A 27,289-nucleotide genomic window follows, 5' to 3' on the forward strand; every position below is an offset into this window, starting at 1 on the left:
TTTTGGAGAAGATATGAAGCACCCCATCGCCATCAATAATAATGCGACCGGACCGTACTTCGTGCCAACCTTACTTCAGGTACCTCCTACCAATACTCAGTAAATCCGATACACGCTGCTGCTGCACGTTGTTCTCCACGCAGTGGACCGGGGTTTGGCCCATGATTCCACGCCCGACTTCGTAATAACTACTCTGAAGTAAGATAAAGGTCATCATTCAAGAGACTTGTACATACTACAGGTACCTAGATACCTATGGGAACGAACTATCATGCTCTGTAGGATGGATTTCCCAACCCTCAAGACTGAGTAATCAGCCTTTATTGAGTCGTCGCATGAACCGTCCTGCATTTCCCCCCCCCCGCAGCTGGTAGGGGAGCATCGACGGAGTGCAACTTATTCTCGCACTTCCACGGAGAACCGTGGTTGAAGATTGGTGTCCCACCAGCCAGTGGTCCTGTGATCTCGGGCCCACCATGACATCACTCCCCGAATGAATTTCCTTTCTAGGGCTCAGGCATCGTGGCATGCAGCTTCCTCTTTCTCTCGTTCTCCCTCCCTCTCTTTGGTCTCTTGGGAGTGGGGGGGCAGCTGGAAAAAGGAGGGGCTTTCCAACCAAGTTTCCACCCTTCTTACGGGGTACCAGAGAAATAATTGGGAGAACTCGGCTCCTATTATTTTGTGTATCTGAGTTGGCTCCACAGTACCTATTAATGCAACCATTATACCTGCCGACAGAGTATACATCAGACACCGTACCTACTTTGTAAATGCATGGTCATTCATGGGCTCGGTGGAAATCTATCCCATCTATTAGCAGTTGAGTATCCGGTGCAAAGCTCCCTAGGTATGGTGTAAGAAATTGAAAGGGCGAGGTGACCTGATGCTTGGGGGTTTTTTTTTTTTTTTTAGCACCTAAGTACCTAGTACCTTCCGTAAATTTCAGTCTGTGGTCTAGGTACCTTAGGTAATCACTTAGGTACCTACTCCTATTGTATAGAGGGGCCTTACACTTTTTGTATCAATACCCATGATACTGATACCGATTGTATGCATGTAGGTAGGTAATACACAGGTTGGTATGGTCTAAAAACATGGGGGGCACTGCCAACAACTGTTATTCTGTTACGGAGTAGTATTTAGGTAGGTGGTAGACAATGGGTACATCTTAAGTTTTTATCCTTTTTGCCTGAGCCTCTGGAAGAAGGCATTTCTACTCCATACTCCGTACAGTCTGTGCCATTCTGATCTACCTAGTGTGAGCATACCGACAGATACCGCATGGCGCCTACAGCTTGCTTTAACCCAAAGCACCTTGTCAATTCCCACGCAATAATATAACGCAGGTGATAGGCTACCGATAGATGAGGGATGGCGCCTGTTGGGTTCTAATGCCCCAAGCACTTTCCTAGAGGCAAAATCGGGTCACATGAAGGGAAGAAGGCTCGGGAAGTGGGATCTGCTGATGCTGCTCGGGCCCGGGGTCCGCAGGGCCCTGGATGTACTGCGTAGACGTACCAAGTGGCTAAGCAGTACAGCAACTTCCACGTGAATTCAAGAATATGTTTCAGTCTAAAGACCAGGTAGAGCAAGTTGATCAGCTATAGACTTAGAAGTTAAAGACAAGTATAAAGCAACATCTCGTGATCCTGAGGTTTTAAAACAAAAAAAAAATCCCTACCGGACCTAATTACTTACCTAGGTACCTAACAAACAGGAGTTAAATATAATACAGATGACAGTGCTCAGCTTTGAGCTTACATACATGCCCACCCCCTGCCTGGTATCTTCTAGGTATGTACATACAGGTACATACTCTGTACAGCGCCCAAAACGGGAGAAACCAGAGTGGATACATTTCCGAATGGAGCTGTGTCAGCTGAGATACATCATTTGAATCAAAGAATTGCCCAAGACCCTACATAAGTGATTCAACCCTTCGAATACTCCGTACTAATTGTTGAAAAAAGGCCCTACTTTGTTATTGTCAACCGCAGAGCACAGAGCCAGCATAGTACCTCTGTAGGCTGTTTGTCTGTAGTCATCCTTGAGCAGGTAGACCCAGAATATTGGTTTACAATCAATGTACAGACCAGATAATGATCTAGACTATAGCTAAATGTGTCAGGAATTATGGCACTGCAGAGTACAGCATATAGCTGCATAAGGCTTATTTAACTTTGCTGGTTTGTTAACACATGTCTGGTATAATAAACCACACCTAGTACACGGTGGCAGATCCTTCAACAAGTAATAGACCTACCAGCTTAAGTATCTTGACGTAGGTATATCATTTAGACATGTTAGCCTGTTGTAATTAAATAGATGGGATTTCTACCTACCTTCAACCCTGTAGTCAGTGTAAGCTTGGTTCTGCGAGCACCTAAAAGCAACCCAAGTGTTATACGTAAGTGGCAGAGTAGCTAGCCAATAGAACGGCCTGTATCAGAAATTATAGCTGGTCACTTGACACCCAACAGCTACCTACCCTACTCCGGAGTACTTATGTACCTAGGTATGTACTACCTTGCCTAGGAGTTACCCACTTCTTAGGTAGTTACCGCAGGTATGGAGTACGGAGTAAGCACCGCGGTACCACCGGAGATACTGTACTGGTTAGACCTTGGTAAGATCAGAGGTGAATGAATACCTACATAGGTACCCACTCGGCATTACTTACCACTGTGCACCTAGGTATTTCTTGAAACTGTATTGCTATGGCGCAGTACTTAGGAGGACCTGGATAAATAGATAAGAGCAAGTCTGGCCTATTTCTATAGTTTGGCATGAGGCAAATTTGCCATTATTTATCTATGGATGCTGTTGAATATTGGAAAAATGAGTAAGGGAGTATTTTTCTGTAATACAATTATCCTCATTTAGGTAGGTAGGTACCTTAGGGTCCTTACCTACTTCTTGTAACCAGTATTTTACCAATACATGTATTTATATATACATACAACGTAACATAACAGACAGCAGGTAGGTATCTTACCTAAGCCTTGTACAGAGCACCGGGCAGCTTCCTCCTGTTACAATATCTGCATGCCATATTTTAAGTGTGTAGTTATTCTACTACTGGCTATTTCTATTTACTGAAAAATTTAGTTGCTGTTAATGCATTAAAAAATATCTGAAATATCCCATCATGGATCATTAACGATTACAGTCCTTACGGAGTGTCGACAGGTAGGTAAGTAGGTTGGTAGCTCCTACACACCTGGGCTGTAAGCCACGAGACTGTCATCATCCACAATTCTTGTTGGACACTGCCACAGGCCTTTACCTAGGCAGGTCACTTGGTACTACACAATATGAGCCAAGACATCATTCTTATTAGATACTAGGCCCCTCTTGATCGACCACGATCCGGCAGGTAACTGTACAGCATCTGTTCTTATAACCGTGCAAGTTTATTTTTCCTGCAAATTACAGTGTACATAGGTAGGTACCTACCTGTTACAAGAAAATGTAATCCCTGACAGCAATCCTACCTATGGTTAGAACAGATCTTGTACAGTTAGGTTATGTAATATCTAACCTATAATCATACTGTTTGGTTTTTGATTCTTCAAAAAGAAACATAAGGAGGGGGTAATGAAGACTCAGGATGGCTTTGAAGAGTCAAAGGGAAGAAGGATTACCTCACACCACTTTCTACAGTGTAAGGCGGACGTTCCCTTTTTATTTTTTTTGGAAGAAAAGAATATATATATAAGATGAAGGTGACCAAAAGAAAAAGAAAAAAGGATGAGACAGACCGGAAGACTTCAGCTTATCATCTCTTATTTGACCGGAGCGGGCTCATGTGTTCCTTGCCATCTTTCCTCTCCTCCCGGTGCTTTATTCCCGCGTTCCTGCAGCCCTCGCGTGTTCGGGCTTCGTCGCTCCATCAACGTCACCTGCTCGCTCTCTCCCTCTCAAGTCTCCTCCCGACCATCCCATCCCTCTATTACCACCACTCTCTCACTTTCTACCCGCTCAACCGCCTTTCCTGGAATTTCCTCCACCCGCCCACACCCCCCCCTGCCACATTGGTACGGACTACGGCGTGAGCATTTCTCCATCTCTTTTGAGTTAACTGCTCTGGAATTTATTTCGTTTTATTCAATTTTCCCATTCCTCTCTCTCCCCCCCCCACCCCCCCCCTTCCTTCCCTCTTCCCATCACCTCATCAGAGGACTACCTTTCACTCGTCTTGTTGCAAACTTGCGTCGGTCGGCCTGGTCTGATCTGCTTTTGTACTCTTGGCACTATCCGAGTCCATTGGCCCTTGATCTAAGCCCTCCTTCCTACGATTCGCCCGTCCACAAGTCCGCTTCTCAACCTTTCATCTCACGCGCACCTCCACTCAACATTCGCTATTCGGATATTCCGCCCATCTTAGAGCACCCCTCCATCCCAGTGCTCCACCGACGACACTCCGCCCAAAACGGACCTCACGCCTTGCTTCAACGTCTCTTCCCGCCACTCACTGTTGAACCGCAGTCCTCCCTTCTCCCGATAGCGCTGCCCGACTTGACGCCTGTTCTCATATTCGCCAGACGTCCGTGATGTCACAGAATAGGCCTGGGATGTTCTCGAGCTTGCGCATGGGTGGTAAGCAATAATCTCCCTCGCTTGATTCTATTGCTCTAATTGTACTGCCGAGTCTCCAATACTGACTTGTTCTGCTCTTGTGGACCACACAGAGGTCGTCCGAGAAAAAGTCCAAGATGGACTGACCGGGGAAACGAAAGAGATCTCCTACTCACAATGTAAGATCGTCGGCAATGGGTCATTCGGAGTGGTTTTCCAAACCAAGATGATGCCCGGCGGCGAGGACGCTGCCATTAAACGAGTTCTTCAAGACAAGCGTTTCAAGGTATGCCTTTCGCCCGCCGCTCTCCATGATGCACATGTTTCCTTAACTGACTGTCCTTCAGAATCGTGAGCTACAGATCATGCGGATTGTGCGCCATCCCAACATAGTTGAGCTGAAGGCCTTTTACTATTCCAATGGCGAGCGCGTATGCACCACCTTCTTCCAATCCCTTTAAACCACTGTCGTCGTCACTAACCGCATTTTCTCGTTATTCTAGAAGGACGAAGTGTACTTGAACCTTGTCCTTGAATACGTTCCGGAGACGGTGTATCGGGCCTCGCGCTATTTCAACAAACTGAAAACGACCATGCCCATGCTAGAAGTCAAACTTTACATTTACCAGCTGTTTCGCTCCCTGGCATATATTCACTCTCAGGGCATCTGCCACCGCGACATCAAACCCCAAAACTTGTTGCTCGACCCAAACAGTGGTATTCTGAAGCTCTGCGATTTCGGTTCCGCCAAGATACTAGTCGAAAATGAGCCCAACGTGTCATACATCTGCTCCCGTTACTATCGTGCTCCGGAGCTAATTTTTGGCGCAACTAACTATACCACGAAGATTGGTAACTGCCGGACCCCCGAGGACAGTCGATCGCAGAGAACTAACAGCTGGCAGACGTATGGTCCACGGGCTGTGTAATGGCCGAGCTGATGCTTGGACAACCCCTCTTCCCGGGAGAGTCGGGGATCGATCAGCTAGTGGAGATCATCAAAGTGCTGGGAACACCGACTCGCGAGCAGATTCGCACCATGAATCCCAACTATATGGAGCACAAGTTCCCTCAGATCAAGCCACATCCCTTCAATAAGGTATGTCTGGAATTACTGCCCAATTATTGGCGGATGCTAATTTCAACTTATAGGTCTTTCGACGAGCTCCCCACGAGGCCATTGACTTGATTTCCGCTCTGTTGGAGTACACGCCAACCCAGCGTCTTTCCGCTATCGAGGCCATGTGCCACCCATTTTTCGACGAGCTCAGAGACCCCAATACTAAATTGCCTGACTCCCGGCATCCCAACAGCTCGTCAAGGGAACTTCCCAGTCTCTTCGATTTCTCTAAACATGGTATGTTCTGTTTAACCCAAATCTCTCTTTGCCATTCGATCTTGATTGCTGGTCCTTTTTTTTTTTTGGGGACGAACAGAGAACAACATACTGACAAAGCTGTAGAACTCTCTATCGCTCCGGCGATGAACAGTCGACTAGTTCCTCCCCATGCCCGCCCCGCACTTGAAGCTCGTGGGTTAGACATCGATAACTTCACACCCCTTACGAAAGATGAAATGATAGCGCGTCTTGATTGAGTCAAGTTGTGCAATATTTACGAAGTACATGCCTGTTCAGAGCGCTGCTACATGCTCGTGTGCGCAACAATCTGATGTCATGCCATACAAGTTCTCTTTATGCGTCGGGCAATTTCAGAACATTGGGGAAGGGTTTTGGGTTGTAGCCCTACTCTCTTGGAGAGAAATTCACGGGCTGGCTTCTCTATGTGGGAATAAGGAGCAAGGTGAAACAGAAACTGAAGAGTAAGAAAACCAGAATCTCAAAAGAGACAAGGTGAAAGAAAAAAAAAAAAAGAAAAAAAAAGGAAGGTTGTGAAAGGAAAGATCTAGGAGGAAAGAAGTCCCCCCTGTCACAACTGGAAAAGTTCTTGGAAAGACCGTGGATCGTGATGTTTTCACGCTAAGAGTGTGATGCAATGTCATTGTCCGGAGTTATTGAGGTGTTTGAGACAGCTCAGAGGAGAGAAAAGTGATACCCTTATTGCGTGAGTCTACCTTCCGGGGTTCAAGCCTGCATAGCTTCAAATCTCAATTGAAAGGGGGGGAACATGGAAATGGACAGTGCAAGTGTTATTGACATGGATGGGAAGATGAATAACCTATCAATGCGTCAGAAATCATAAGGATTTCTTCTGCTTCAATGCACATTATGGATGTGCTTGTGAGCATACTTCGAAATGCAGGCCTGGAGGATCATATCCCCTGACTTGCAGCTTTAGAGTCTCCTTTTATTTCTGCTTCTCTTCTGTCCATTTTTTCCGTATGCGCATTCATTCATTTTCCCATCCGTGCCTTTCCTTGCTCATATGCTTCTTTTTTCCTGCCCTTCCGTGTTATAATTCCTATTGCTGTTATGTCCAGTTCTATCCATTTTACTCTGGTGATCATATTTATCTCAGCTTTGCCGGCGATGAAGCTATATGTTTCCTAAGTCCGAAAGAACATGACCCGTCTCTTTCATTTCATTTCATTTCTTTTCTTTTTGTTTTCCCTTTGATCAATTGTACCTTTGATCTCTATTTTAGAGCCCTCCACGAAGTATACTGGATCACTTCCCTTCGCTAGTGTGTATAATCACTGTTTGATGACTCTGGTCTGTGTCTACTACTATCTATGAAGCAGAAACCGTTCCTCCGAGTCCCCCGGTCATCTCTTCCCCCCCTTGTCTTCTCTTCCAATGTTCCTTCCGTACCATCTGTTTCCCGCCTTTAATGGCCGCATAACATCAAGATGAATTGTTTGAAAAGAAAAACCAATTGAAGCTTCTTCCGGAACCCAGGAAAAACAACAAATATATCGGTAAACCCCAGAATCGATGAAGAATGAGCATTGGCAGTAAACCGATGCTAAGTAGTGACCTGTGATTCCCTTATATAATCAACGGGACGGATGATCCCTCCTCCCGGGCTCCCCGGTGTTTTTACTCTGAGATGAACGCGGTTGGTTGATTGGCATTTCCAGCTTATAGCTCTCTACATTGTATGTTGCATTCACCAGTTCCATTACAGCTCTTACTTTTGAGTACGAATCGTGCATAATATAGCTTGTACGAGCACAGGGTCCAGTAATGGCTGACTACGAACGTCGTCATCATGGACCTAGGGGTGGTCGCAAGAGGCGCTACAGAGGTAAGAACGCCCTACAACTTCATATCCTTCGACAATTCTTTCGCTCTCTCTCTCTCTCCCTCTCTCTTCTATAAATACCATCCTCCTACTATGGACTATCAGAACTCATGAATCTTCCTAGATGACGATGACTACGACCGTCGCCAGCGGCGCAGGTATGAGGAGCCCTTGGTTGTCAAGGTTCGACGGCAACTGCTAAGCATAGCCGAATCTGTACGAATACCACACCTCCCTGAACATCCTTAGGCGGCGTTTACATAAAATGCGGGACTTGTCACTCATGCTCTCTTTATAGGCAGCCAGAAGGGTGGAGGATGATGCGGTAAACATCGCGAAAAGCGTGGCAGACAATTACGAGGACGAGGAGCTAAGAAACACATTTGTTGATATCTCACTTGACCTGTCCGTTTGAGCAGCCCTTCGCTTAATGCTGAGGTATCAAGAAGCTAACAAGATTCTCCTGTCAGTGTTCTTGAACAACCGCTGAAGATCCCTTTCATCGCTACTATAATCCTCGTTGCGAATGTCCATAAATCAGAGCTTGCCTCCGACGTGCTAAAGAAAGCAGGGGAGCTTGTACAAAACTACGTCAATGCAGGAGGTTGGCGCGAGACAAAGCTTCTTCTCCGTTTCTTGGGCTGCCTGCAACCCATCTTCGAAGGCGACGGTATCTTCCCAATCCTAGAGGAACTGTTCACTCGCGCCGTTGATCTTCAGACAACTTCGTCCGAAGATGTAAGTGAATGCCGCCCACAGTGCGCATGGTGTGCCTTTGTTGACATTTGAGATGCGCAGTTACTTGGATTGGAGCTCGTGAAGATAATCCTGTTTACGATCCCATACGTGATGGCATCTCCTGCAACTGGCTGCGAAACCTCAGCGACTGCCCTTCTCGAGAAGACAGACATCATCGCCTCCACCCCGCACACACTTGTCGATTTAGTGAACCCCTTTGGTCCAGAGGATGGGCAACCAGGCGCTATACAAAGCGTCATTAGTTTGCTTCAGACTCAGCTCCAGCAAGAGGCCAGCCGAGGCTGGGAACTTGCGTGCCTTCCTCGTCCCTGGAACGGAGTTCAAGCAGAAGAGAATCAGGATTCGATCGAGTCGGCGGCAAAGCATGCTTTCCCACAAGTAATCGTTCCTAGCCCGGTCAAGAACGGAACGAGGGCGATTTTCCCAGAAGTCTACTTTTCTGTGTACTCCAACCAGGATATCGAGACCGTCCCTCCCACGTCAGATATATCCTCGTCATTGTTGCGGGACGCCCTGGTCGACACCATCAATATCCTTGACTTCAATCGCATTGCAACAGCCAAGTTTTTAATAGATGTTGACTGCTACTTCACGCCCCATACGTTTGTGAAGCGTGCCACGCCTTTTGACAGGTTGCGGGACATCCCCGGGGATCGACCAACGTGGAAGCCAGAGGACGTTGCCGTGGATGCCGTTTTCTCCCAACTGTTTCACCTACCTTCACCGGAGCATAAACTTGTCTACTATCACTCCGTCCTCACCGAATGCTGTAAAATCGCACCAGCTGCTATTGCCCCAAGCTTAGGGCGTGCTATTCGCTTTTTGTACCGCAGTCTGGAGACCATCGACCTTGATCTCAGCCATCGGTTCTTGGATTGGTTTTCTCATCATCTGAGCAACTTCGGGTTCACGTGGAAATGGAGCGAATGGTTTGTATTTTCCCACCAAGGCTTTGAATTAGCCAAGAGACTGACCGCTCATTAGGATCGATGACCTTGAACTCCCGTCGGTCCATCCAAAAATGGCCTTCATCACTGGGGCGCTCGATAAGGAGATTCGGTTGAGCTTTGCTCAGCGCATTAGAGGGACCCTTCCGGATCCTTACCAAGATTTGATACCAGAGGGAAAGGAGAAAGACACCCCCGATTTCAAGTACTCGTTTGATAGTGAGTAGGACTCTAGCATTTGTATCTTAAGGCCTTTTGTCGCAAGCTAACCAATATTTTCCTCATCCTTAGCTACGCCATATGCTACCGAAGGGAGGGAGCTCATGCAGCTTATCCGTCGGAAAGCTTCTGATGAGGACATCCAGCCAGTCATGTCGTCTATCGAGGAACAAGCCCAGTCGCTAGGCGTTGACGCTCCAATGCTTCCTTCAACTGACGCATTTGTCACGGCCATCTGCTTTGTAGGCTCGAAATCTCTTTCGCACGTCTTGTCTTGCATCGAGAGAAATAAAGAACGACTCCTGGCCATCGGACCAAAGTCCCCCCTCGCGCGTCGCCAAATTATCTCTTCGGTAATGGACTACTGGGCCGATCAGCCTGGCATCGGCATAAACATAATCGACAAGCTGCTGAATTATACTATCCTGACGCCACTCTCGGTCATCGAATGGGCTTTGGTGGACAAACTAGACGCAGGGTCTATCCTGGCCAAGACACACGTCTTCGAGATGATTGCAGCCACAGTCGGGAAGGTCACCAACCGTCTCCGGCAGATCGTTGCTGCACGGGTTCAGGCAGGCCTGTATGAGCCACAATTGAGCGTCCTAGACGAGACTTTGAACCGTGAGAAAGCGGACATGCAGGCTCTTTTCAAGGTGATCGAGGATTCTGTCGTCTCCATCGCAGGAGGGAGCAAAGACGAGCTAATGGAACGGGGCGATGGAAGTGGCGACCTACCGGAAGATGGAATCATCCGACAATGGGGCACTCGATGGCTGAGGGTGTTTCGACGGAAGGCTGCCGTCGAAGAATCATTCATCACGGAAGCCATGATCTCGGCAACTCCGCTTGGAACCCAGGCACCTGCACTTCCTTCAGGAGACGTTGCCGCTGCTAGCGCACCCGCTGATGGGGACATGGATGTTGCCGAGGCCGATGGAGCCGTCGACATGTCGTGAATTTCTCAAGCGCATCCCGATGCTGTTCCCTTCTTGAAAGATCCCCATCCGCAGGGGCGTTGATTGTAGGGGCTAAGAAGATGTGAATATATGTATTCCAAAGCTATTAAGGCAAACAAATAGCGTGGCTGGGCTGCCACGGAGTCGTGAGAGATACTGTCACAAATTTAATCTTTGCAGTTGTTCAATCTCAAAATTTTCTACTAGCTGCTGTATGGAAGAAACGCCGACTTCTAAGCTCACTCAAGACATACTAAGGATGTTCCATTGGATTGAATTTGATACAATTTTCTTGGTCATCAAGATGGCTAGCTTCAAAAGCCACCCAAGGAGATCATAAAAAAAGTTCGAAATGTTTATGTACAATAGAAATAGTAAAGATCAGAAAAAGAAGAAAAAAGAGGCCAATTAAAGTCCTGGGGTATTCTCTCAATCTGTTGTGACATCAGACCAGGAAGTATCAACAAGGTGCGAGCACATTGGCAGAGGAAATTGGAGAGAAAAAAAATTAGAACAAATGTAAGAATGAGGAAAACAAATAAGCGGGAGGGGATATTAGACACTGTGCTAGAATATTTTGTTATACAACAGTCAGTAAGACAGTAGTTTAGTAGAGCAGAAAACAATGAGACTCGTAGCTAGCCATATTCTCTGAAAGACAAAGGTCAGTATGCTCGAGGTTTTATCTTTCTTTTGGTCTTTCTTTCCTTTTTTTTTCCCAGCCCCGGGAGTCGGACAAGGGAGGGGGAAATGCTTCGATCGGCTCGCCAGGGGCTGTCTTTCGTGGAGCTCCAACTCCGAATCACAAGTCTTTCTTGGTTTCTTCCTCTGCCAGGTATTTGCGGTCATCGTCGCCCTCAACATCCTTGAGGATAGTTTCCATTTCCTTGGTTTGTCGCTTCCATTCTTTCTCGTCCATTTTCGTCTCGCGGCGAAAGAGTTCCTCGTTCGGCTGTCGGTAACTCCCTCCGAGGCGGTCCCAGAGAGTTGTGAATTGTCCGTAATTGTAGTTGAAGTAGAGATGGTGCATCGTGTGGCAGGCCGCGCCATTTATGACTGGGCTGTTGGCGACATATTCCCCGTCATGAATCAAGACTGTCCAGAGGTTGATGAACCCGAAAAGAAGGACGTAGGCGAATTTTTGAAGAGGAAAAATGAAGGGAAACAAGTGATAGGGAACGCTTTGTGACCAGCCATCCAGCGGGTGGAATGCGTGCGATGCATACGGACTAGGCATGATCCACTTGTGGTGAGGCTTGTGCAGGGTCTTGTAGATCAACGGATGATGCAGGCCGCGATGGATCCAATAGATGCAAAGGTCGGTGAAGGCAATGAACAACGGGAACTGCAGGACACTATAATAGGGGAATGGCTCCTCTGAGAAACCATCGTAAAGCTTCGCATAGCCCCGGACCTCGGCGACCAAAAAGGGCGCAGTCAACAAGGACATGATAGGCATGGAGCCCATCGTCTGCGCGATCTCCATGGGAATTTGGTTTTTGAGGAATTTGGGATGTTTGACGGTGGTTTTATCCCAAATGAAGATGTATGAAAGAGTCGCAGACACAAAGTAGGTGATGAAACCAAAGATCCTACGTTGAAGAGACAACGTCAGCAACCGGTTTTGGACCGAGGTGAAGGAGATGCGACATACCAAACGATCAGGAAGAAACTCAAGAATTGGCGATAGATGTTGTTTCTGGGCCACGCGCTCATGTATGCATACTTCGACGGTTCCAAGTAAATCAATTGGGTGGCGGGCTCGTAAATGAAGGGTTGAGACGCGCCAAAGAAAGATAGCGTGCTGTTGGCAGCATTGGTAAAACCAGGGAAAGAGACCGAGGAGGACAGAGAAAGTGGAAGTAGCGTGGCGTACAAAGGATCACCAATGAAGGTGTCCCAGATCTCGAGGGCGATATCCATGGCGCGCTGAGGGGGAGGTGAGGAGTAGGAGAGGAGAGAGGGAGGGGAGGGGAGAAGAAAAGAAAAGCAAAGGAAGATGAAGATGAAGAAGGGGGGAAGAAATCAGGAACGATTCCAGAACTTCGGGCTGAATAAGAGCCAATCACCCCAGGCGGAACGACCACAGCCGTGATGTTTGATTAGTTTCGATCCTCCCTTGAGGCGAGAGGGTTTTTTTTTTTTTTTTTTTTTTTTTTTTAACCACGTAAGATCATCAGGGGAAATTAATCCGCAGGGCGTACTATAGCCAGTCGACATTGTAGCGGTCTTCTATGGTCTATGGAAGGAATTCTGCAGGGAGCGGCCAACAATTGGATTGTGTGTACCTGCATTTCGGCGGATGGATACGGAGTACATGTTATATATATGAATGTTATATTTTCTACTATCGGAGGTCCGGGAATTACGGAGTACCGGGACAAGAAAGAAAGAAAGAAAGAAAGAAAGAAAAGAACAGAATGCCCAAAAAGAAAACCTGCAAACGGTCGCTCGGGAAGCCCCGCCAAACTAAAAAAGGGGGGCGCGCTGGTCGCTTCTCGCCTATCGCCTCGCTTCTCGCGCCAAACTTTCAGCCGCCCGGCCCCCATCGAAGTGCCCAACCCGACCTTGTGCTCGAGCTCTTGTGTCTGTCATCGATCTGTCTATCTATCCCATCCTTTCCTCCCATCGGTCCCATCAATTCGTCCATCGCCTACTCTCCCGGGCTTTCGTCTAATTGCCTCCACCTGCCACCTTCGACTCGCTCGCTGCCGTTGTTCCTTTTCGGAGCGCGCTGTGATGCGGCTGCGTTGACCTTCCTGCCATCAAAGCAGTCTCTGTCGTCTCTGGTCAGTCCGGTCGCCGAATTGAAAACCCCGTCGTTCGTGTCTCGCCCTCTCGCCGCGAACAACTCACCCTCAACCCCATCGCTCTTCCCCCCCCGGTCGCGGAAGGGCTTTGCTACCGCCAATCTGCTCCCTTTCCCTGTGCCTCTTGCTGCCTCGAAGCAAATAGATCGGCTCGGAACGTCTTACGCGCAATGTACAACGCACATCGCGGGATGGTTCCCGCGCCCAACTCCCGTCTGACGGAGCTGTTGGACCAGTTGCGCCAGGAGTTTGAAAACCAGTCAAGAAGTACTGGCGAGTTCGAGCACCAATGTAAGTTGCCTCTCCCCAATCGACTTTTGTGCATCGTTTTCCCAGTCCGTCCCTTCTCCGGTTGGAAAATGGCAGAACCGATACTGTTCTCCCGGGCTTGCGCCATCTCCACCATGACAACGACCTTAGAACCATAATTCAATCCTGTGTTGACTTTATCCTCGCCAGTGACTGGGCAACTTCAGGAAATGGAGATGATTCGACAAAAGGTCTACCAATTGGAACAAGCACAAATCAAAATGAAGCAAGAGTGCGTACCTCCCCCTCCAGTTTCCTCTTATCCATCTCCCGCGTAAGTGACCTTTCTCATTGATGAATGCTGACGCCGGGGCCTACCTTTCAATAGTTATGAAGCGGAAATTCGGGTGTTGCGACACGAGCTGGAGTCGCGCGGTGTGCCAACTGTCTCGTCTCACATTCCCGGTCCTGCACCGCATGCTGGCCCTTCTCAGCCCCCTCCACCCGCACTGGGCCATGGCCCAAGCAATCTGTTCGGTGGGATTATGACCAACCAAGGAGGTAGTGGTCCCGGTCTTGCCCCTCCCCCTCCCCAGGATCAGCAGCCTCCCCAGCATACCCTTCAACAGCCTGCTCCCGCGGCTCAACAAGGAGCCCCTCAACCGCCGCAGAGCTCCTTTGGGGGATATCAGCCTGGCGCTGCTGTGAACGGTATGTTGTGACTGCGTTTGTGTTTGCTTTTAGGAAGCTCTAACCCCGTCTCTTTCAATCGTGTTGTAGGCTATGGACCCCCTCCTCCCCCAACCGCCTCCCCGGGTCCCGGCAAAAGACGCGCTCCTCCCGGACCGGCAACTCCCCAGCAAACCCACCAGCTGGCCTACCCGGACCCTCGCGTGTCCCCTCAGCTCGCGCGGCCTACTCCTCCTAGCCAGGCTATCGTGCGCGAACGTCCCGGAAACATGCTGGCCAACTGGAATCCCGATGACTTGCCTGCTTCGCAGAAGCGAGAGGGGGCCGACTGGTATGCCGTCTTCAACCCCGAGGTGCAGCGAGTGCTGGACGTCGAGCTCGTCCACCATCTCGTCCATGACAGCGTCGTTTGCTGCGTTCGTTTCAGCCGCGATGGAAAATACCTGGCTACCGGCTGCAACCGCTCCGCTCAAATTTTCGACGTCACCACTGGTCAGAACGTCGCCACCCTGCAAGACGAGAACGTCGACAAGAATGGAGATCTTTACATCCGTAGCGTTTGCTTCAGCCCGGACGGAAAGTATCTCGCCACTGGTGCCGAGGATAAGCAAATTCGGGTAAGTTCGAAGCCCACTTCTTCATCCCGATTGTCCATGTCCACCCTGCCAGCAGCGCACCTTTGATGACCGTTTACGCCCCCTAACGTCGTCATCTCTCCCCCCCTCTCCGGTTTCTTTGGCACCCTTGTGACGCAGCTAATGATGGGGAAACACTAGGTGTGGGATATTGCCGCTCGAACTATCAAACATATTTTCACGGGTCATGAGCAGGACATTTACTCCCTTGACTTTGCCGGCAATGGCCGCTACATCGCGTCCGGCAGTGGGGACAAGACCGTACGTCTTTGGGATATCCTAGATGGGAAGCTTGTCTACACACTCAGCATCGAGGACGGAGTGACCACGGTCGCCATGTCCCCTGACGGTCACTACGTTGCCGCCGGTTCTCTTGATAAGAGCGTTCGCGTTTGGGATACCACGACCGGATACTTGGTGGAGCGCCTTGAGAGTCCGGATGGCCACAAAGACAGCGTTTACTCGGTAGCATTTGCACCCAACGGTCGGGACCTTGTCAGTGGCAGTCTCGACAAAACGATCAAGCTGTGGGAGCTTAACGTTGCCCGCGGAGCCTACCCCGGAACCGCGTCCAAGGGTGGCAAATGCATCCGGACCTTCGAGGGTCACAAGGTACGTCGGTCTCCAGTTGCCACCTTAGGGGAGACAACCGGTAGATGGTTTGACGGCTGCTGACTGGATTGGATAGGACTTCGTGCTCAGTGTCTGTCTGACTCCCGACGGTCACTGGGTGATGAGTGGCTCTAAGGATCGAGGCGTTCAGTTCTGGGACCCGATCACCGGAAATGCCCAGATGATGCTTCAGGGACACAAAAACTCCGGTAAGCCCCCGCGCGCGCCCCCTCGCCCGGACCAGGGACAGTGTTTTCTAACTCGGCCACGCAGTGATCTCGGTTGCTCCCAGCCCCACCAACAATCTGTTTGCGACTGGCAGCGGTGACATGCGCGCAAGAATCTGGCGGTATGTTCCTGTACCCTCTCCCTGAGAAAGTCCGGGGCTGTGTGGTCTGTCCGTCATTCGAAGGCGTTACTTACTTGGCTCCCAGATACTCCACGTACACTGGACGGTGATGGCATAGCAGTTTTCTGGGAATCTCGGCGCAAATGTGATTGTTCCTCGTTTAGTATCGTTCGTTTATGTTTCCCGTGTCCGTTCGACGCCGCGGTTAGTTTGATTTCCCTGGATTTCCCGCGTTAATGAAGGCAGCGCATTCGTTCCCCATTCCCCGTTTCCCCCCTCTGCATTGAATGCAACCTCTCGGGCAGGCGAGGAAGGGGAAGATTGCCGGTTCAAATGACCGACGGAGCAGCGCGAGGTGCCGGACCGGAATGCTTGTACGGATAATCTGGCGGTTTGATCTACTGTTTCTATGTGTAACTTGGAACCCCTGCTCTGTCAAAGGATTATTATTATTTTATTAGTACTGCTGGCCTGGGAATGAATTTGTTCGAAGGGCCGAATGAGCCACCGCACGCATCACATCATCCACACCGGAGTCCGTAGCCATGGAGAATGGGATCGGGATGGGCAGGCGGTCGGGAACGACGTCGGGTTACGTTGGGTTTACGTACGACGGAATCCACTGGATCTATCGAATTCTATCTATCACCTCGCATCCTTGATTTGGGGAGGCCGGTTTCTGATTGCGTCGCCCCTCCGCCCTGACGATCACGAGGGAAGCCCGTCCATTTTTAGCCCAAATCTCACTCAGCATTCCTGCTGGCATGCATGCACCAGTCAGCCGCGGTGGAATTTCCGGGGCCATTGGCGGCTACTGAGAAATGCGACGGACTCGGTCCTGGTATGCGTAATTGTGTATGAGGGACTTACTCGACGAACGAACCGGGAGACCGATATAATATTCTCCGAATCTGGGGGTTCCATTCTTCTGAATATACATGCACCGGGAGCATGGTTCACTACTGTGTCCTCAACGATCCTTCGATGTCATGATTCGGCGACTATCTCGGGGGAGGGAGGGTGGTTTTATTCGACCTCCGACGTATATACGTCGTGCTTGAGAGTTGATATACTTAAGGAATACTGGCTGCTCTATTGTTTCCACGTGTGGTTGGACGAGACCCCGATGAGGGTGGGATGTGATATGTCCGGAGTTCAGTATCGTGACGGAACCCCAGCTGAAGAAGGGCCGGCCCGTCACGGCCAAAGAGAAACGAGCAGGTCGATGAGATAAATCTCAGGGGTTTCGTATTGGGAGGATTCTTGACGCGGGACTCAGGTACGGCTGATAGGATCCACGGGGGGGGGGGGGGGGGGGGGAACTAGTGATGTATGACCAGGATGGATTGGAAAAATCCCAATCCAAAAATCCAAAATAAACAAATCGAAATCGAAATCGAAAACCCGTCGGGGGCGAAAAGAGAAATGACTGCAGAGTGGGTAAAGCGATCGGTGAGATTTGTCGCCAGTCGCGGCTGTTCCAAACCCGCCAGAGAGAGTGAGGCCGCTTTTGCCAAGGCGCCGGTCGGCGTGACTATCGATCGCCCGCCTGACTTTCTCTCTCTCTGTCTCTCTGTCTTCCTCCGCGATAGATCTCTCCGCGTGGGAAGGGCACATCGCTCCCTCCATTCATATTGGATATTCATTCATATATCCATATATCCATATATTCAAATAGTCAAGTATTCAAATATTCAAATATATATCCATATCTGTATACATCTCTCGACCCATCGGCTCCGGAGTTCTCGGGTCCTGTGCAGCTCATCTGCAGCCAGTCTGGGCATCGCCATCCACTCCGGAGCTGCAGCAGGGCTTGGGCTTGCCTTCGTCCACCACGTTAGTATGTATGTCTGTCTGTCTGTCCCTACCGACTGACAGTAGTCACTGCCTCGATTACCGCATACGTGCTTCTACACTCGATCGAGTGAGCTAGAACCTTTGCTGCAGGGTGCTCCCCTCATGCAAACAATGCGATGCTGATCGGACTCGGGACTTGTCACGGTCGAGAAGGGGTTCCCTGCTGATTCTTGGTCCCCGGAAGACGCCACGGTTTCAAAAGATCTACGCCCATTTGGGTGATGATGATCTCCCCCCCGGGTCACAGTTAAAAACAAAATTAATAAAAAAAAAAAGGCGCTTGTCGTGCGATGGAATCACCCGAGGCGCCCCTCTTAGTTCTTTCATTCTTTTTGATTTTTCATTTATTATTATTATTATTTTTCACACCCTCTTCTTCCCCCCTTGCTCGACCTCGAAATGGGTCCCAACAGTTCAGGTGCCTGCGTGAATGACGAGGGGATCCCGGTCGACGACTCCAATACTCCGTCTTGGACGTGAAAAAAAAAAAAAAAAAAAAGATGGAATCCAATGTAATCGTTGGTCAAGGATACCGACCAGTCCGGAATTGAATTGACCGGGGTTCTTTCTTGGTCATCGTCACCCCTGCGCCGCGAGGTCAGATGATGATGGGTTCCGATTTGCAAATCATGGCGAGGGAAGGAAAAAGAGATCCTGGAAAAGAATCGTATTGAGGATCATTTTGACCCCGACGCCTGGGGGCTTCCTATTATCCCCGAGAATGCGAGCATGCGTACCTGCTTCTGGGCGAGCTGAGCCAGATGAAGAAACCCAGTGGTCCGTCTCGATAACTCCGTGGATTGTCAGCCCGATCGCACTGTGTGCAGCGCGGGCCGTGATTGGGCCCGTTCCTTAAGGTAGGAAAGTAGCAGTCCGTCCATTGGGACCGTCGGCGGAGGTGGAATTCGCGATGCCAATATAGTCGACTGCTAGTCCCGTCACTAGTCATTCAGACCCCTGCCAAACATCTCCATCCATCGCCCCATTTTCATCGTGTTGGGCGGGAGGGCAAAAAAAAAAAGGGGGGGGGTTATTATTATTATTGTTATTACTATTATTGTTATCCTTCTTACTGCGTGGTATTATTATTATCTGATTTTATGGGTTTATTACTTCATTATTTTACGATTTTATTATGTGGTTTCTGTTTCCCTCCCCTCATGGCGAGGGAGGTAATTCAATGACCGGAAGATTATGTAGAGGATCCTCCTCCTCCTCTCGAGGCCATGGATGCGACGAGTTGAATTAAGGTCGCGGATCTCACATTTCTTTTGTTTGGCCTTTTGGACTGGTACTTTGGCCGCCCGTCAGCTGCAGTGGGAGGGTGAGTGGATACTCTCCGTTTCATTCCGTTTCATTTCATCATATTACATGCCGGATGTACATCATGGACCGGGCAGACGTGGACCGACTTAGCCTGTCGGAGAGCCGGGTCTACAAGCCTTCAGCTCGCAGGATCCCTGTCGCTTGTCCACCCCCGCCGCTTCCACTGTCCTGGGACAGGAATATAGAAGAAGTAGAATTCAGAATGATGAATGAGAAGATCATGATTATTCTTAGCTCTGGTTTTTTTTTTTTTTTTTTTTTTTTTTTTTTTTTTCCATTTTCTTTTCTTTTCTTTTTTTTTTTGGGCTGTGCGAATTAACTGTGAATGAATTTCGATTATTCTTAAAAAAACCCTCGACTTATGGACTCATCCTTCCTCGCAAAGAGGCTGAGACCAACGATTGGAACCAGTCCCAGGTAGTATATCTAGTTCTAGATCGCCGCTTGAAGATTCAGGGAACCCCGTCAGTGAGGCAGTTTGATCCAAGTATATTCCGTCGTTTCTATTGGTCGACCCTCAATTGTTATTGTCAGATCAATATCATTATCCCCAAATACCCTCCCTCTCTTTCAGCCTTTCCTGCCTGTTCATCTCGCCCCTCTCCCTCCTCTGCCTGCCTTTTTCCCTTTCCTTTTTCTTCTTCCCTTTCCATCTTCCCCTCCCTCCTCGCTTCTCATTTGAGTCCGTCCTTTGCCCATATTATATATACACATACACATACACGTATACCTATATACATACACACACACAAACACACTCATATATACATACATCCATACACGCCCTCGTGCTCTTCCGAGTTGTGGGGGATCTAAGCTCCCAAGCGCCTGGCCTTGACTATTTAGTATCCATATATTTACTTCTGCTAGCGGGGCCTTCTATCATTCCCCGGGGTCTCATTTCGTTGCCTCTGCAGGCAAGCGGGTGGAAGGTAAGGCTTCACGGAAAACCGTCGTGAGTATAGTGTGTCTCGTTCCTGGTCTACAGCACTGTGAAGGCTGACACCTTTTAGTGCCTCCCCTCGTCGGTGGAGTGCTGCAGCTCTTGTATCCGTTTCGAGAAATTTGGACGTCGCGAAGATGGAAACTGCAGAGCCAGTGCCATACGAATTTCCTGGCCACCCGGTGGGCGCTGCTCCTCGTCGAATGATGGCCTCCAACCTCGGCCAGAACTTCTCCTTCTATCCCAGCCAGACCACGTCCTTCCCGCTGCCCTTTCACCAGTCGTCCTCGGCGGGTTACGGCTTCAACCACGTCCTCAACCACCATCACCACCCACACCCTCATCCCGGCTACCAACAATTCTATGTGCCGGGTCACCAGCCAGTCAACCCCCAGCCGGCGCGCCTCTCATCCGAGCCGCCGCCCATGCAGCCCATCCCAGACATCCGGCCGGCAAAGAATGGTGTCAATCGAGTAGTGCGAGACCCGTTGGTAAAACCCGATGCAAGCTCAAGCCCTCACCGGGTTTCGATAACTCAGCTTCCGACCAACGGAGTAGCCGCACGAGGCAAAAGCCCCAGTGCCACCGAGATTGAGTTCTCGACGCAGGTCGATGTGCTAATGAAGACAATCCAGTCAAAGAACGGGGCTCCGGCGCCCAACACGCAGTCGTTACCGCCACTACAGCAGCTCACGCACGGCGGTATAAATGGGCTCCCCCAGCCATATTCAGTCCCCCAAGCGACCAACCCACGATGCATCACGAGGGTTGACGAGCCCACGCCTCGATCAGTCAAGAAGCGTAAATATATCTGCACCCTGCCAAACTGCGGGAAAAGCTTTGCACAGAAGACTCACCTGGACATCCATACCAGGGCGCACACAGGAGACAAGCCTTTTGTGAGTGGATAGAGTGATGCACCTGGCAGACAACCCTGCTAAAGAGGAGAAAGACTGTGGCTAACCGGTCTTGTTTCCCCCTTCTTCAGATTTGCAAAGAGCCCTCATGCGGACAGCGCTTCTCCCAGCTAGGGAACTTGAAGGTAAGGGACCCCGTAATGCCAATCATCGGGAAGGAATCCGTTGTCTAACGCCGGGTCATGTTTGATCACCAGACTCACCAGCGACGGCACACGGGAGAAAAGCCCTTTTCTTGCGACATATGCCAAAAAAGGTTCGCCCAACGGGGCAATGTTCGAGCCCATAGGATCACCCATGAGCATGCCAAGCCTTTCACCTGCCTGTTGGATGACTGTGGGAAGCAATTCACTCAACTTGGGAACCTCAAGGTGCGATACTCTGTGGAGGTCATGGCTCGTCGGGTTTCAGTCTAACCAGATCGACAGTCCCATCAGAACAAATTCCATGGCCCTACGTTGCAGGGCCTGACCTCGAAATTCTCTCAGTTGACGGGAGCCGAGCCGATGAGTGCACAAGACCGCAAGCTTTGGGAATATTTTGCCACCCTCTACAAGAACAGTAACAAGGGAATCAAGGGTCGCGGAAAAGACCGGAGGATCTCGCCCGCGTCCAAATCTGACCCCGGGTTCGAGAGCCGCAGGAGATCGGGTGACGGTCGTGACAAAACACGACGGCCCAGCTTTGAGGACTCGTCCACCTACACTGGTGGCTCTAGCAGCGAAGAGGAGGACCCGGAGACCTATTATATCGATAGAGAGGCGCATTGACTCGCCACGGTCGCATTTCACTCTATTCATTGTCTTTCTTTTGTGATGGGATGCCTGCGTTGGGCTAAACTATGGCGTTTATACGATACCACGTTTGATTTGTGTTAAGGATTGGGTAGACTCATGATCCCCGGGGAAAAGGGTGGGAAGCGGAAGCAGTTTTTCTTTTCTTTCTTTTTTCTTTTTCCTTCGCCCATCTGGCGATTGTCGATTTCATTGGGCACATCTACACATCACCATAAGGGCCCCAAAGTGAATCTCGAAGCAAACACGGAGAACATACGTGTTGCAGAGCTCCGTTGCTTGCGAAAACTTTGCGAGCACAGAATGAAGTTCATTTGCATCATATTAGTTGCAGGGAACTGGGCCACAGGAAAGGGAACGCATCTGCCCCCTTTTCAAGCACCGCGTGTGTTTTTCCCTTTTCAATTTGTCATTTGGAGAAGAGACCGGGCAGATAAGCTCGGGTGTTCTCATACACCAGAAAGGTCATCCAGGTGCTTGGAAGCACCCGAATCAGATTCGGTCCCAGGCCCTTGTAGAAGCCGGCGATCCCCTCCTTGGATCCGATCTGCACAACGGCATCCCAGACTCCGCGGTACACCACATGGGCATCATAGGTCTGCAGTCGGGAGCGCAGGAGCTGATAAGGATAAGTGACGCAGCCGGCACATATCTTGGACAGGCTGGAGATCACGAAAAGATCCAGGTTACCAAGCTCCCGTCGCTGGGAGGCGGTCGGATGGTCACCACCGGGCATCGATACGTGATACATGCGGGCCCGGCGCAACTTCAGCTGCTCATACGCCATGAACTGTAGGGCGCCATGGCTGACGCCAAAAAGGGCCGGAAGAAGGCCCCTATAGAAACCCGGGATACCCTCCGAGCGATAGATTTGTGCCGCGCCACTAGTGAAGGAGGCATACGCCTCGGGCATTCGAGAACCGGTGGATAACATCCGGGTCTTGATCACCCAGATCGGATTCGTCAGGATAGAGGTCAGCATGCCTGCAATGAGAGGTCGAGTCAGCTGTGTAGCCTGTCTGGCGAAGTACCCTTTTACGTACCGGCGGTTCCCGAGGCAAGGAAATAATCGGAAGACGTCAGCTCCTGCCCCGAGGACAGGCGAGAAGCCCGCAACAAGTCCTTGACATTGCCGTAGCACAGAAAATACAGCGCCCAGCTGGTAGAATTCCCGATCACGTTGGGCGTCAACCCGCGATAGAATGCGGTGATGCCGCCTTCCTGGTGAAATATCCCGCGGACCACCCGGAGCGAGCCGCCCAGGCGAGAGGACGAGGATCGATCGACTGCACGAGTTTCGCGTGAACGGGAGGAAGGTTTGACAATCCCCGGGGGTATGCTGGCTTACCTTGGAGTCGAGTTTTGACCAAATCCAGCGGATGCAGACAAAGAGTCGAAACGATTCCGGCCGTGAATCCTGCTACGGTCTCCACCAAGGACGAGGACAAGCCATCCTGACCAGTCATGAACCTGTCGAGCTCTCCAAAGGGTCCCAAGTTTGACCGGGATTAGGAGGAAAGGAAGGAGGGGAGACGGGGAAGAGGAGGAGGAGGAGGAGGAAGAAGAGGAAGAGGAGTGCCGAGTTGCCAAACGACGAAGCGCGGCCAATGCAAACTAACTGACTGATCTTTCTCCCTTCCGCGGGATCGGGAGAAACTTGATCAACTCCGCTTGGCGCAATTCCCGAACAACCTGTTTACTGGAAAGGACCATGTCGCCCTCGATTAACCTCTAATAGCTCCCTCACGGGGATCGTAGGGAAGGTGAACATGTGGTTACATTGAGCTGGTGGTTCTTCGCCACCGCCATTTCTAGTCCTGAAGATGCAATCAAAGACCATTCATTCTCCCGCGGATATCACTCAAGACGTGGTGGAAAAAGAAACAAACAGGAGGATAGAATACGACTTAAAAATACATTAGTGGGACGTCCACTGTGCTCGAGGGTCCATCCTCGAGATCTCAACTGTGTGACCGGTCCAAAGATTCGTAGCCCGAGGGCAAACCCTTCGCTTCTCCCTCTTTAAACAGGCTGATTCTCATTAACCCCAAACCCCCGTCTTCCAACTTCCTTTATGCAAGCGGCGAGAACAGCCTAACGATGGTAAGTCAGCCGTGCGGGCAGATAGGAACCCGCAAGGGAAGACCTACTTGAACAAAGACGGACGAGGTTCACTGTAAGTGTAGCCTGCCCAGGATGTTAGTGGTGAACCCGCCTCCGGACACCTCCCGCAAGTAGGTGCGGTGCGTATGCCGCAGGAGCAACTCGTACCGAGATAGACGATCAAAGGCAGATATCCACTAGGCAGGGTGAGGTTGTCAGTGAACATTGATTCCGGACAGTCCTCCTCCTCCGGCGGATCTGGGATGGCTCACTAGTGGATGGCGACTCTGGATACGTCGATGACCTTGGAAATGCGCTCCTAGAGAAGAAGACCGGTCAGCGAGGCGGCGATGGCGGCAGCGCGGGAGAGACGAGAGCGAACTGAAAACTCACTTTCGTTTCCTCGGAGAACTGGACCATTTTGGCGGGAATTGCAAGTTTTCGGGGCGCCGGGGAGAAGAGGTCGAAAAGAAGGATTGGTGTTGGAGAGATGACGGAAGTCGAAGACGCGGCCGCAACTGCTCAAAAGTTTTCCGGGGTCGGTTGGTTGACTAAAATCCCCCCAAGGAAAAAAAGAGCCGCCGATAGCAGAAAGCTTCCGCTCGCTTTGCTTTCGCATCCCTCTCCGCCAACCCTCCCCTCCCCATTGAATTCGGGCAAATATCTCCCTCGATACATCGGACTGTCGGTTGATTTGCTCGGTGTCCAGGTGCAGGGCTTTCCTACCCGTCAATTCAATCCCGCCGTACTATCCTTGATCTCCTTACGCTACATCCCGTGGACAAGTACGCCGCCACGATGTCCGGCGCAAGGCATTGGTGTGTTAACCCCCCTCCCTCTGTTTGCGATCCGGTAAAACTGACGGCCGGGTGCTTCGTAGGGAGCAAGATAAAGAGGCCACTGTCTACATCGGCAACCTCGATGAACGGGTTTCAGATAGCCTGGTATGGGAGTTGATGCTACAGGCCGGACGGATCGTTAACGTTCACCTACCGAAAGACCGAGTCACCCAGTCCCATCAAGGCTATGGATTCGTGGAGTTTATCAGTGAGGAGGACGCCGAATACGCGTCGCGGATCATGAATGGCATCCGCCTCTACGGGAAACCTATACGCGTGAACAAGGCATCGGCCGATAAGCAAAAGTCGGTGGAAATCGGCGCAGAGCTCTTTGTCGGAAACCTCGACCCCATGGTGACCGAGCAAGTTCTCTTTGATACATTCGGCCGGTTTGGGAGCTTGGTTACCTTACCAAAGGTATGCGGTCATGTCCTCCGATCGCAGATTCCCTCGAGCCATCGCTAACCAGATCCCAGGTTGCGCGAGATGACAACAACCTATCGAAGGGCTATGGATTCGTCTCCTTCAGTGACTTCGAGTCTTCTGATGCTGCGATCGCCAACATGAGTGGCCAGTACCTCATGAACAAACAGGTCTCGGTACAATATGCCTACAAGAAGGATGGCAAGGGAGAGCGACATGGTGACCAGGCCGAGCGAATGCTGGCCGCCCAAGCTCGCAAGCATAACGTCCATCCGCCAACGCAGTCGATACCGCCGCAGTTCTCGGGCCCGGGGACTCCCATGGCTCCTGCGGTGGCGACCGGTGATAACTCTCGACCGCTGAGCACAGGTCCGGCCGATCTAGGTATGGGAAGAGCCGTTGCTTCACCAAACGTTGGTTTTCAAAATGTGCCACCTCCGCAATCCAACCGACCCATCGCTGTTCCCACCTCTTTGGCCAACCCCCCGCCAGGCTTGCCAGCGCGACCTCCACCATCTCAGGCAGGCTATGGTGGTCCGCAGGCCTTCCTACCTCCGGGCTTCAATAATACACCGGGCCAGCAAGCCCCGTTCCCACCCCAAGCGGCCCCCCTCCCGGGTTTGCTCCCCCCGGTTTCGGTCTCTCCGGGGGGGCTCCCGTGGCGCCACCGCCGTTGCCTCCGGGCTTCCAGCAGGGCAGTTATGGCCGGGGGCGCTGAGAGGCCTCCCATGATGCGACTCTGGCGAGAGTCTTTGGTCTACAGCAATCAAACAGTGTACGTGTGTGGCAGTTCCGCCCGGGAGTCCCCTTTGATACGATGTATGTAACAATTATCGGTGTAACCCAAAAAGCTCACATGTAATAACTTAGCTAATATTTCCCACCTCGGTGCTTCATAGTTTAGGCTGGAATGGCCTGTTCTCGGGGCTTATGAGTCTAGTTATACCCTGCAGGACAGAGGAATTCTACTCGCGCGGCGATTTCTACCTGGAACAGTATTATATGAACACGGTTTCTATTATAACAGTTGGAGGGAGATATGATCAATTGCAACGACTCGAGACTAATCCGATCCAAAGCCGCCATTTCGGACCAAAGATGAGCGAGAAGGACAGTGAGGAGGGTGTTGTGATCAGCATCGAATATCTGTGAGCAACCTCCAGGGAAGCGCCGGAAAGAGAAGATAACACCAAGGAAAAGAAAAGGGGGGAAACGAAGGGAGAGAACGTTGGAGGAGCCGCAACGATGGCGTTGATCAAGAAAAGGACACAAACTTGGGATCTCGGGGCCGGCCATCAGGGCCTATATTGTTTTTGGCGAATCGTTGTTCGGTATAGATCCGACGAGCTTCATCGAAATTGACGTTCTGACGCTTCATGATTTTCCTCACTTCTCGCTTGGCATTCCGATCGAGACCCGCTCTGGCATCGCCATCGGCGATATTGGCTGAGAGGTCAAACTGCGACGACGTCAAGCCGGCCTCTAGATCGCCGGCAAAACTGGCAGGAAGACGATGATAGATATAGTCGGGCACCGGGATCAACGGCAACCATCGCGCCCGTGTGAGGTAGAGTGCTAGAATTAAAAAGAAAAAGAAAAAACAAGAGTCAGGATTGTTATCGCTTGCGAAGTCTCAGGGCTCGGAATATGCGCAACATACCGGTGCCACAAACCACGACGGACAATGTCAAGAAGTAAAGAAGGTAGTAGGCCATGGCTCTGTCGGGGTGGGTATCTAGATGATCTAAAGGACTGTATCGAGCGACAAACGAGGGACGCGGCCAGATCTTTCCAGATGCTGGCAATCGGGGGGCGAAAGGCGGAAGTTAGCTGGTGTATCAACAAGAACTTGAGCTGGCAGGGGACACTGCCACCGCCCACCGCATCCAGGACATTGAATTCGTATTGATGAGAAGGGAGAGTTGAAGGCGCAGGCAGACATCGTCATCACGAGATGTGGAGCGGAGGTTCGGTGCCTGACCGCCAAGGCATCAACGGCACGGGCGGGGCTATTCCCAAAGCGGCCCTCTTAGCGAGGCCGGCGGCCGCTCGTTCTTGGCGTTGGCACACACAA

At 50.7% G+C, this 27,289-nt stretch overlaps 10 protein-coding genes across 10 annotated transcripts; 6 read left to right on the forward strand and 4 right to left on the reverse strand.

Moving 5' to 3' along the window:
- Positions 1 to 4,553: 4,553 nt before the first annotated feature.
- Positions 4,554 to 6,174, forward strand: P170DRAFT_475816 (GSK family serine/threonine-protein kinase; the record flags this gene model as incomplete). Its single annotated transcript, XM_024853290.1, has 7 exons — positions 4,554 to 4,599; positions 4,692 to 4,864; positions 4,926 to 5,009; positions 5,082 to 5,430; positions 5,484 to 5,677; positions 5,731 to 5,935; positions 6,041 to 6,174. The coding sequence occupies 7 exons, from the start codon at positions 4,554 to 4,556 to the stop codon at positions 6,172 to 6,174; spliced, it is 1,185 nt and encodes a 394-aa protein (XP_024704826.1).
- Positions 6,175 to 6,749: 575 nt separating this feature from the next.
- On the forward strand, positions 6,750 to 7,268 carry P170DRAFT_186086 (uncharacterized protein). The gene has a single exon (XM_024842693.1). The coding sequence runs from the start codon at positions 6,919 to 6,921 to the stop codon at positions 7,219 to 7,221; it is 303 nt and encodes a 100-aa protein (XP_024704827.1). The 5' UTR covers positions 6,750 to 6,918; the 3' UTR covers positions 7,222 to 7,268.
- A 338-nt stretch (positions 7,269 to 7,606) lies between these two features.
- P170DRAFT_408919 (NCBP1 family protein) lies at positions 7,607 to 10,849 on the forward strand. The gene is made up of 7 exons (XM_024846750.1): positions 7,607 to 7,784; positions 7,906 to 7,997; positions 8,080 to 8,186; positions 8,252 to 8,519; positions 8,580 to 9,469; positions 9,525 to 9,706; positions 9,779 to 10,849. Exons 1-7 carry the CDS (start codon positions 7,724 to 7,726, stop codon positions 10,663 to 10,665), a joined length of 2,487 nt encoding a protein of 828 aa, XP_024704828.1. The 5' UTR covers positions 7,607 to 7,723; the 3' UTR covers positions 10,666 to 10,849.
- A 524-nt stretch (positions 10,850 to 11,373) lies between these two features.
- On the reverse strand, positions 11,374 to 12,664 carry P170DRAFT_408923 (sterol desaturase family protein). Its single transcript, XM_024846751.1, has 2 exons — positions 12,320 to 12,664; positions 11,374 to 12,257 (listed from the first exon to the last, which is right to left on the reverse strand). The coding sequence occupies exons 1-2, from the start codon at positions 12,586 to 12,588 to the stop codon at positions 11,468 to 11,470; spliced, it is 1,059 nt and encodes a 352-aa protein (XP_024704829.1). The 5' UTR covers positions 12,589 to 12,664; the 3' UTR covers positions 11,374 to 11,467.
- Positions 12,665 to 13,251: 587 nt separating this feature from the next.
- rcoA (putative transcriptional repressor TupA/RocA) lies at positions 13,252 to 16,528 on the forward strand. Its single transcript, XM_024849288.1, has 8 exons — positions 13,252 to 13,766; positions 13,935 to 14,016; positions 14,113 to 14,435; positions 14,505 to 15,031; positions 15,191 to 15,661; positions 15,738 to 15,870; positions 15,935 to 16,010; positions 16,096 to 16,528. The coding sequence occupies exons 1-8, from the start codon at positions 13,646 to 13,648 to the stop codon at positions 16,118 to 16,120; spliced, it is 1,758 nt and encodes a 585-aa protein (XP_024704830.1). The 5' UTR covers positions 13,252 to 13,645; the 3' UTR covers positions 16,121 to 16,528.
- A 3,748-nt stretch (positions 16,529 to 20,276) lies between these two features.
- Positions 20,277 to 21,826, forward strand: P170DRAFT_356944 (putative C2H2 transcription factor; the record flags this gene model as incomplete). Its single annotated transcript, XM_024844186.1, has 4 exons — positions 20,277 to 21,038; positions 21,128 to 21,181; positions 21,254 to 21,427; positions 21,485 to 21,826. The coding sequence occupies 4 exons, from the start codon at positions 20,277 to 20,279 to the stop codon at positions 21,824 to 21,826; spliced, it is 1,332 nt and encodes a 443-aa protein (XP_024704831.1).
- Positions 21,827 to 22,259: 433 nt separating this feature from the next.
- On the reverse strand, positions 22,260 to 23,316 carry P170DRAFT_475821 (putative mitochondrial folate carrier protein Flx1; the record flags this gene model as incomplete). Its single annotated transcript, XM_024853291.1, has 3 exons — positions 22,260 to 22,834; positions 22,894 to 23,136; positions 23,199 to 23,316. 3 exons carry the CDS (start codon positions 23,314 to 23,316, stop codon positions 22,260 to 22,262), a joined length of 936 nt encoding a protein of 311 aa, XP_024704832.1.
- A 606-nt stretch (positions 23,317 to 23,922) lies between these two features.
- On the reverse strand, positions 23,923 to 24,572 carry P170DRAFT_475822 (mitochondrial import receptor subunit TOM7; the record flags this gene model as incomplete). Its single annotated transcript, XM_024853292.1, has 5 exons — positions 23,923 to 23,944; positions 24,001 to 24,037; positions 24,122 to 24,150; positions 24,226 to 24,272; positions 24,336 to 24,572. The coding sequence occupies 5 exons, from the start codon at positions 24,570 to 24,572 to the stop codon at positions 23,923 to 23,925; spliced, it is 372 nt and encodes a 123-aa protein (XP_024704833.1).
- Positions 24,573 to 24,662: 90 nt separating this feature from the next.
- P170DRAFT_187189 (U2 snRNP complex subunit HSH49) lies at positions 24,663 to 26,471 on the forward strand. Its single transcript, XM_024842694.1, has 3 exons — positions 24,663 to 24,771; positions 24,834 to 25,209; positions 25,269 to 26,471. Exons 1-3 carry the CDS (start codon positions 24,752 to 24,754, stop codon positions 26,040 to 26,042), a joined length of 1,170 nt encoding a protein of 389 aa, XP_024704834.1. The 5' UTR covers positions 24,663 to 24,751; the 3' UTR covers positions 26,043 to 26,471.
- On the reverse strand, positions 26,205 to 27,072 carry P170DRAFT_437114 (DUF2015 domain-containing protein). The gene is made up of 2 exons (XM_024849289.1): positions 26,876 to 27,072; positions 26,205 to 26,790 (listed from the first exon to the last, which is right to left on the reverse strand). Exons 1-2 carry the CDS (start codon positions 26,928 to 26,930, stop codon positions 26,471 to 26,473), a joined length of 375 nt encoding a protein of 124 aa, XP_024704835.1. The 5' UTR covers positions 26,931 to 27,072; the 3' UTR covers positions 26,205 to 26,470.
- Between the last annotated feature and the right edge of the window lie 217 nt (positions 27,073 to 27,289).

This window comes from Aspergillus steynii, assembly GCF_002849105.1.
Source record: "Aspergillus steynii IBT 23096 chromosome Unknown P170scaffold_4, whole genome shotgun sequence".
Lineage (NCBI taxonomy): Eukaryota > Fungi > Ascomycota > Eurotiomycetes > Eurotiales > Aspergillaceae > Aspergillus > Aspergillus steynii.

Excerpts from the sequence above, each read along its gene's own strand:
- P170DRAFT_187189 (XM_024842694.1), top strand. The coding sequence starts at position 24,752 with ATGTCCGGCGCAAGGCATTG. Across the intron at positions 24,772-24,833 it reads ATGTCCGGCGCAAGGCATTG|GGAGCAAGATAAAGAGGCCA; the intron begins GTGTGTTAACCC and ends GGTGCTTCGTAG. Across the intron at positions 25,210-25,268 it reads GCTTGGTTACCTTACCAAAG|GTTGCGCGAGATGACAACAA; the intron begins GTATGCGGTCAT and ends ACCAGATCCCAG.
- P170DRAFT_186086 (XM_024842693.1), top strand. The coding sequence starts at position 6,919 with ATGCGCATTCATTCATTTTCCCATCCGTGCCTTTCCTTGCTCATATGC.
- rcoA (XM_024849288.1), top strand. The coding sequence starts at position 13,646 with ATGTACAACGCACATCGCGGGATGGTTCCCGCGCCCAACTCCCGTCTG. Across the intron at positions 14,017-14,112 it reads CAAATCAAAATGAAGCAAGA|TTATGAAGCGGAAATTCGGG; the intron begins GTGCGTACCTCC and ends ACCTTTCAATAG. Across the intron at positions 16,011-16,095 it reads ATGCGCGCAAGAATCTGGCG|ATACTCCACGTACACTGGAC; the intron begins GTATGTTCCTGT and ends CTTGGCTCCCAG.
- P170DRAFT_408919 (XM_024846750.1), top strand. The coding sequence starts at position 7,724 with ATGGCTGACTACGAACGTCGTCATCATGGACCTAGGGGTGGTCGCAAG. Across the intron at positions 7,785-7,905 it reads TCGCAAGAGGCGCTACAGAG|ATGACGATGACTACGACCGT; the intron begins GTAAGAACGCCC and ends GAATCTTCCTAG. Across the intron at positions 9,707-9,778 it reads TTTCAAGTACTCGTTTGATA|CTACGCCATATGCTACCGAA; the intron begins GTGAGTAGGACT and ends CCTCATCCTTAG.
- P170DRAFT_408923 (XM_024846751.1), bottom strand. The coding sequence starts at position 12,588 with ATGGATATCGCCCTCGAGATCTGGGACACCTTCATTGGTGATCCTTTG. Across the intron at positions 12,258-12,319 it reads AGTTTCTTCCTGATCGTTTG|GATCTTTGGTTTCATCACCT; the intron begins GTATGTCGCATC and ends TCTTCAACGTAG.
- P170DRAFT_437114 (XM_024849289.1), bottom strand. The coding sequence starts at position 26,930 with ATGGCCTACTACCTTCTTTACTTCTTGACATTGTCCGTCGTGGTTTGT. Across the intron at positions 26,791-26,875 it reads CGTCGTGGTTTGTGGCACCG|CACTCTACCTCACACGGGCG; the intron begins GTATGTTGCGCA and ends TTTTAATTCTAG.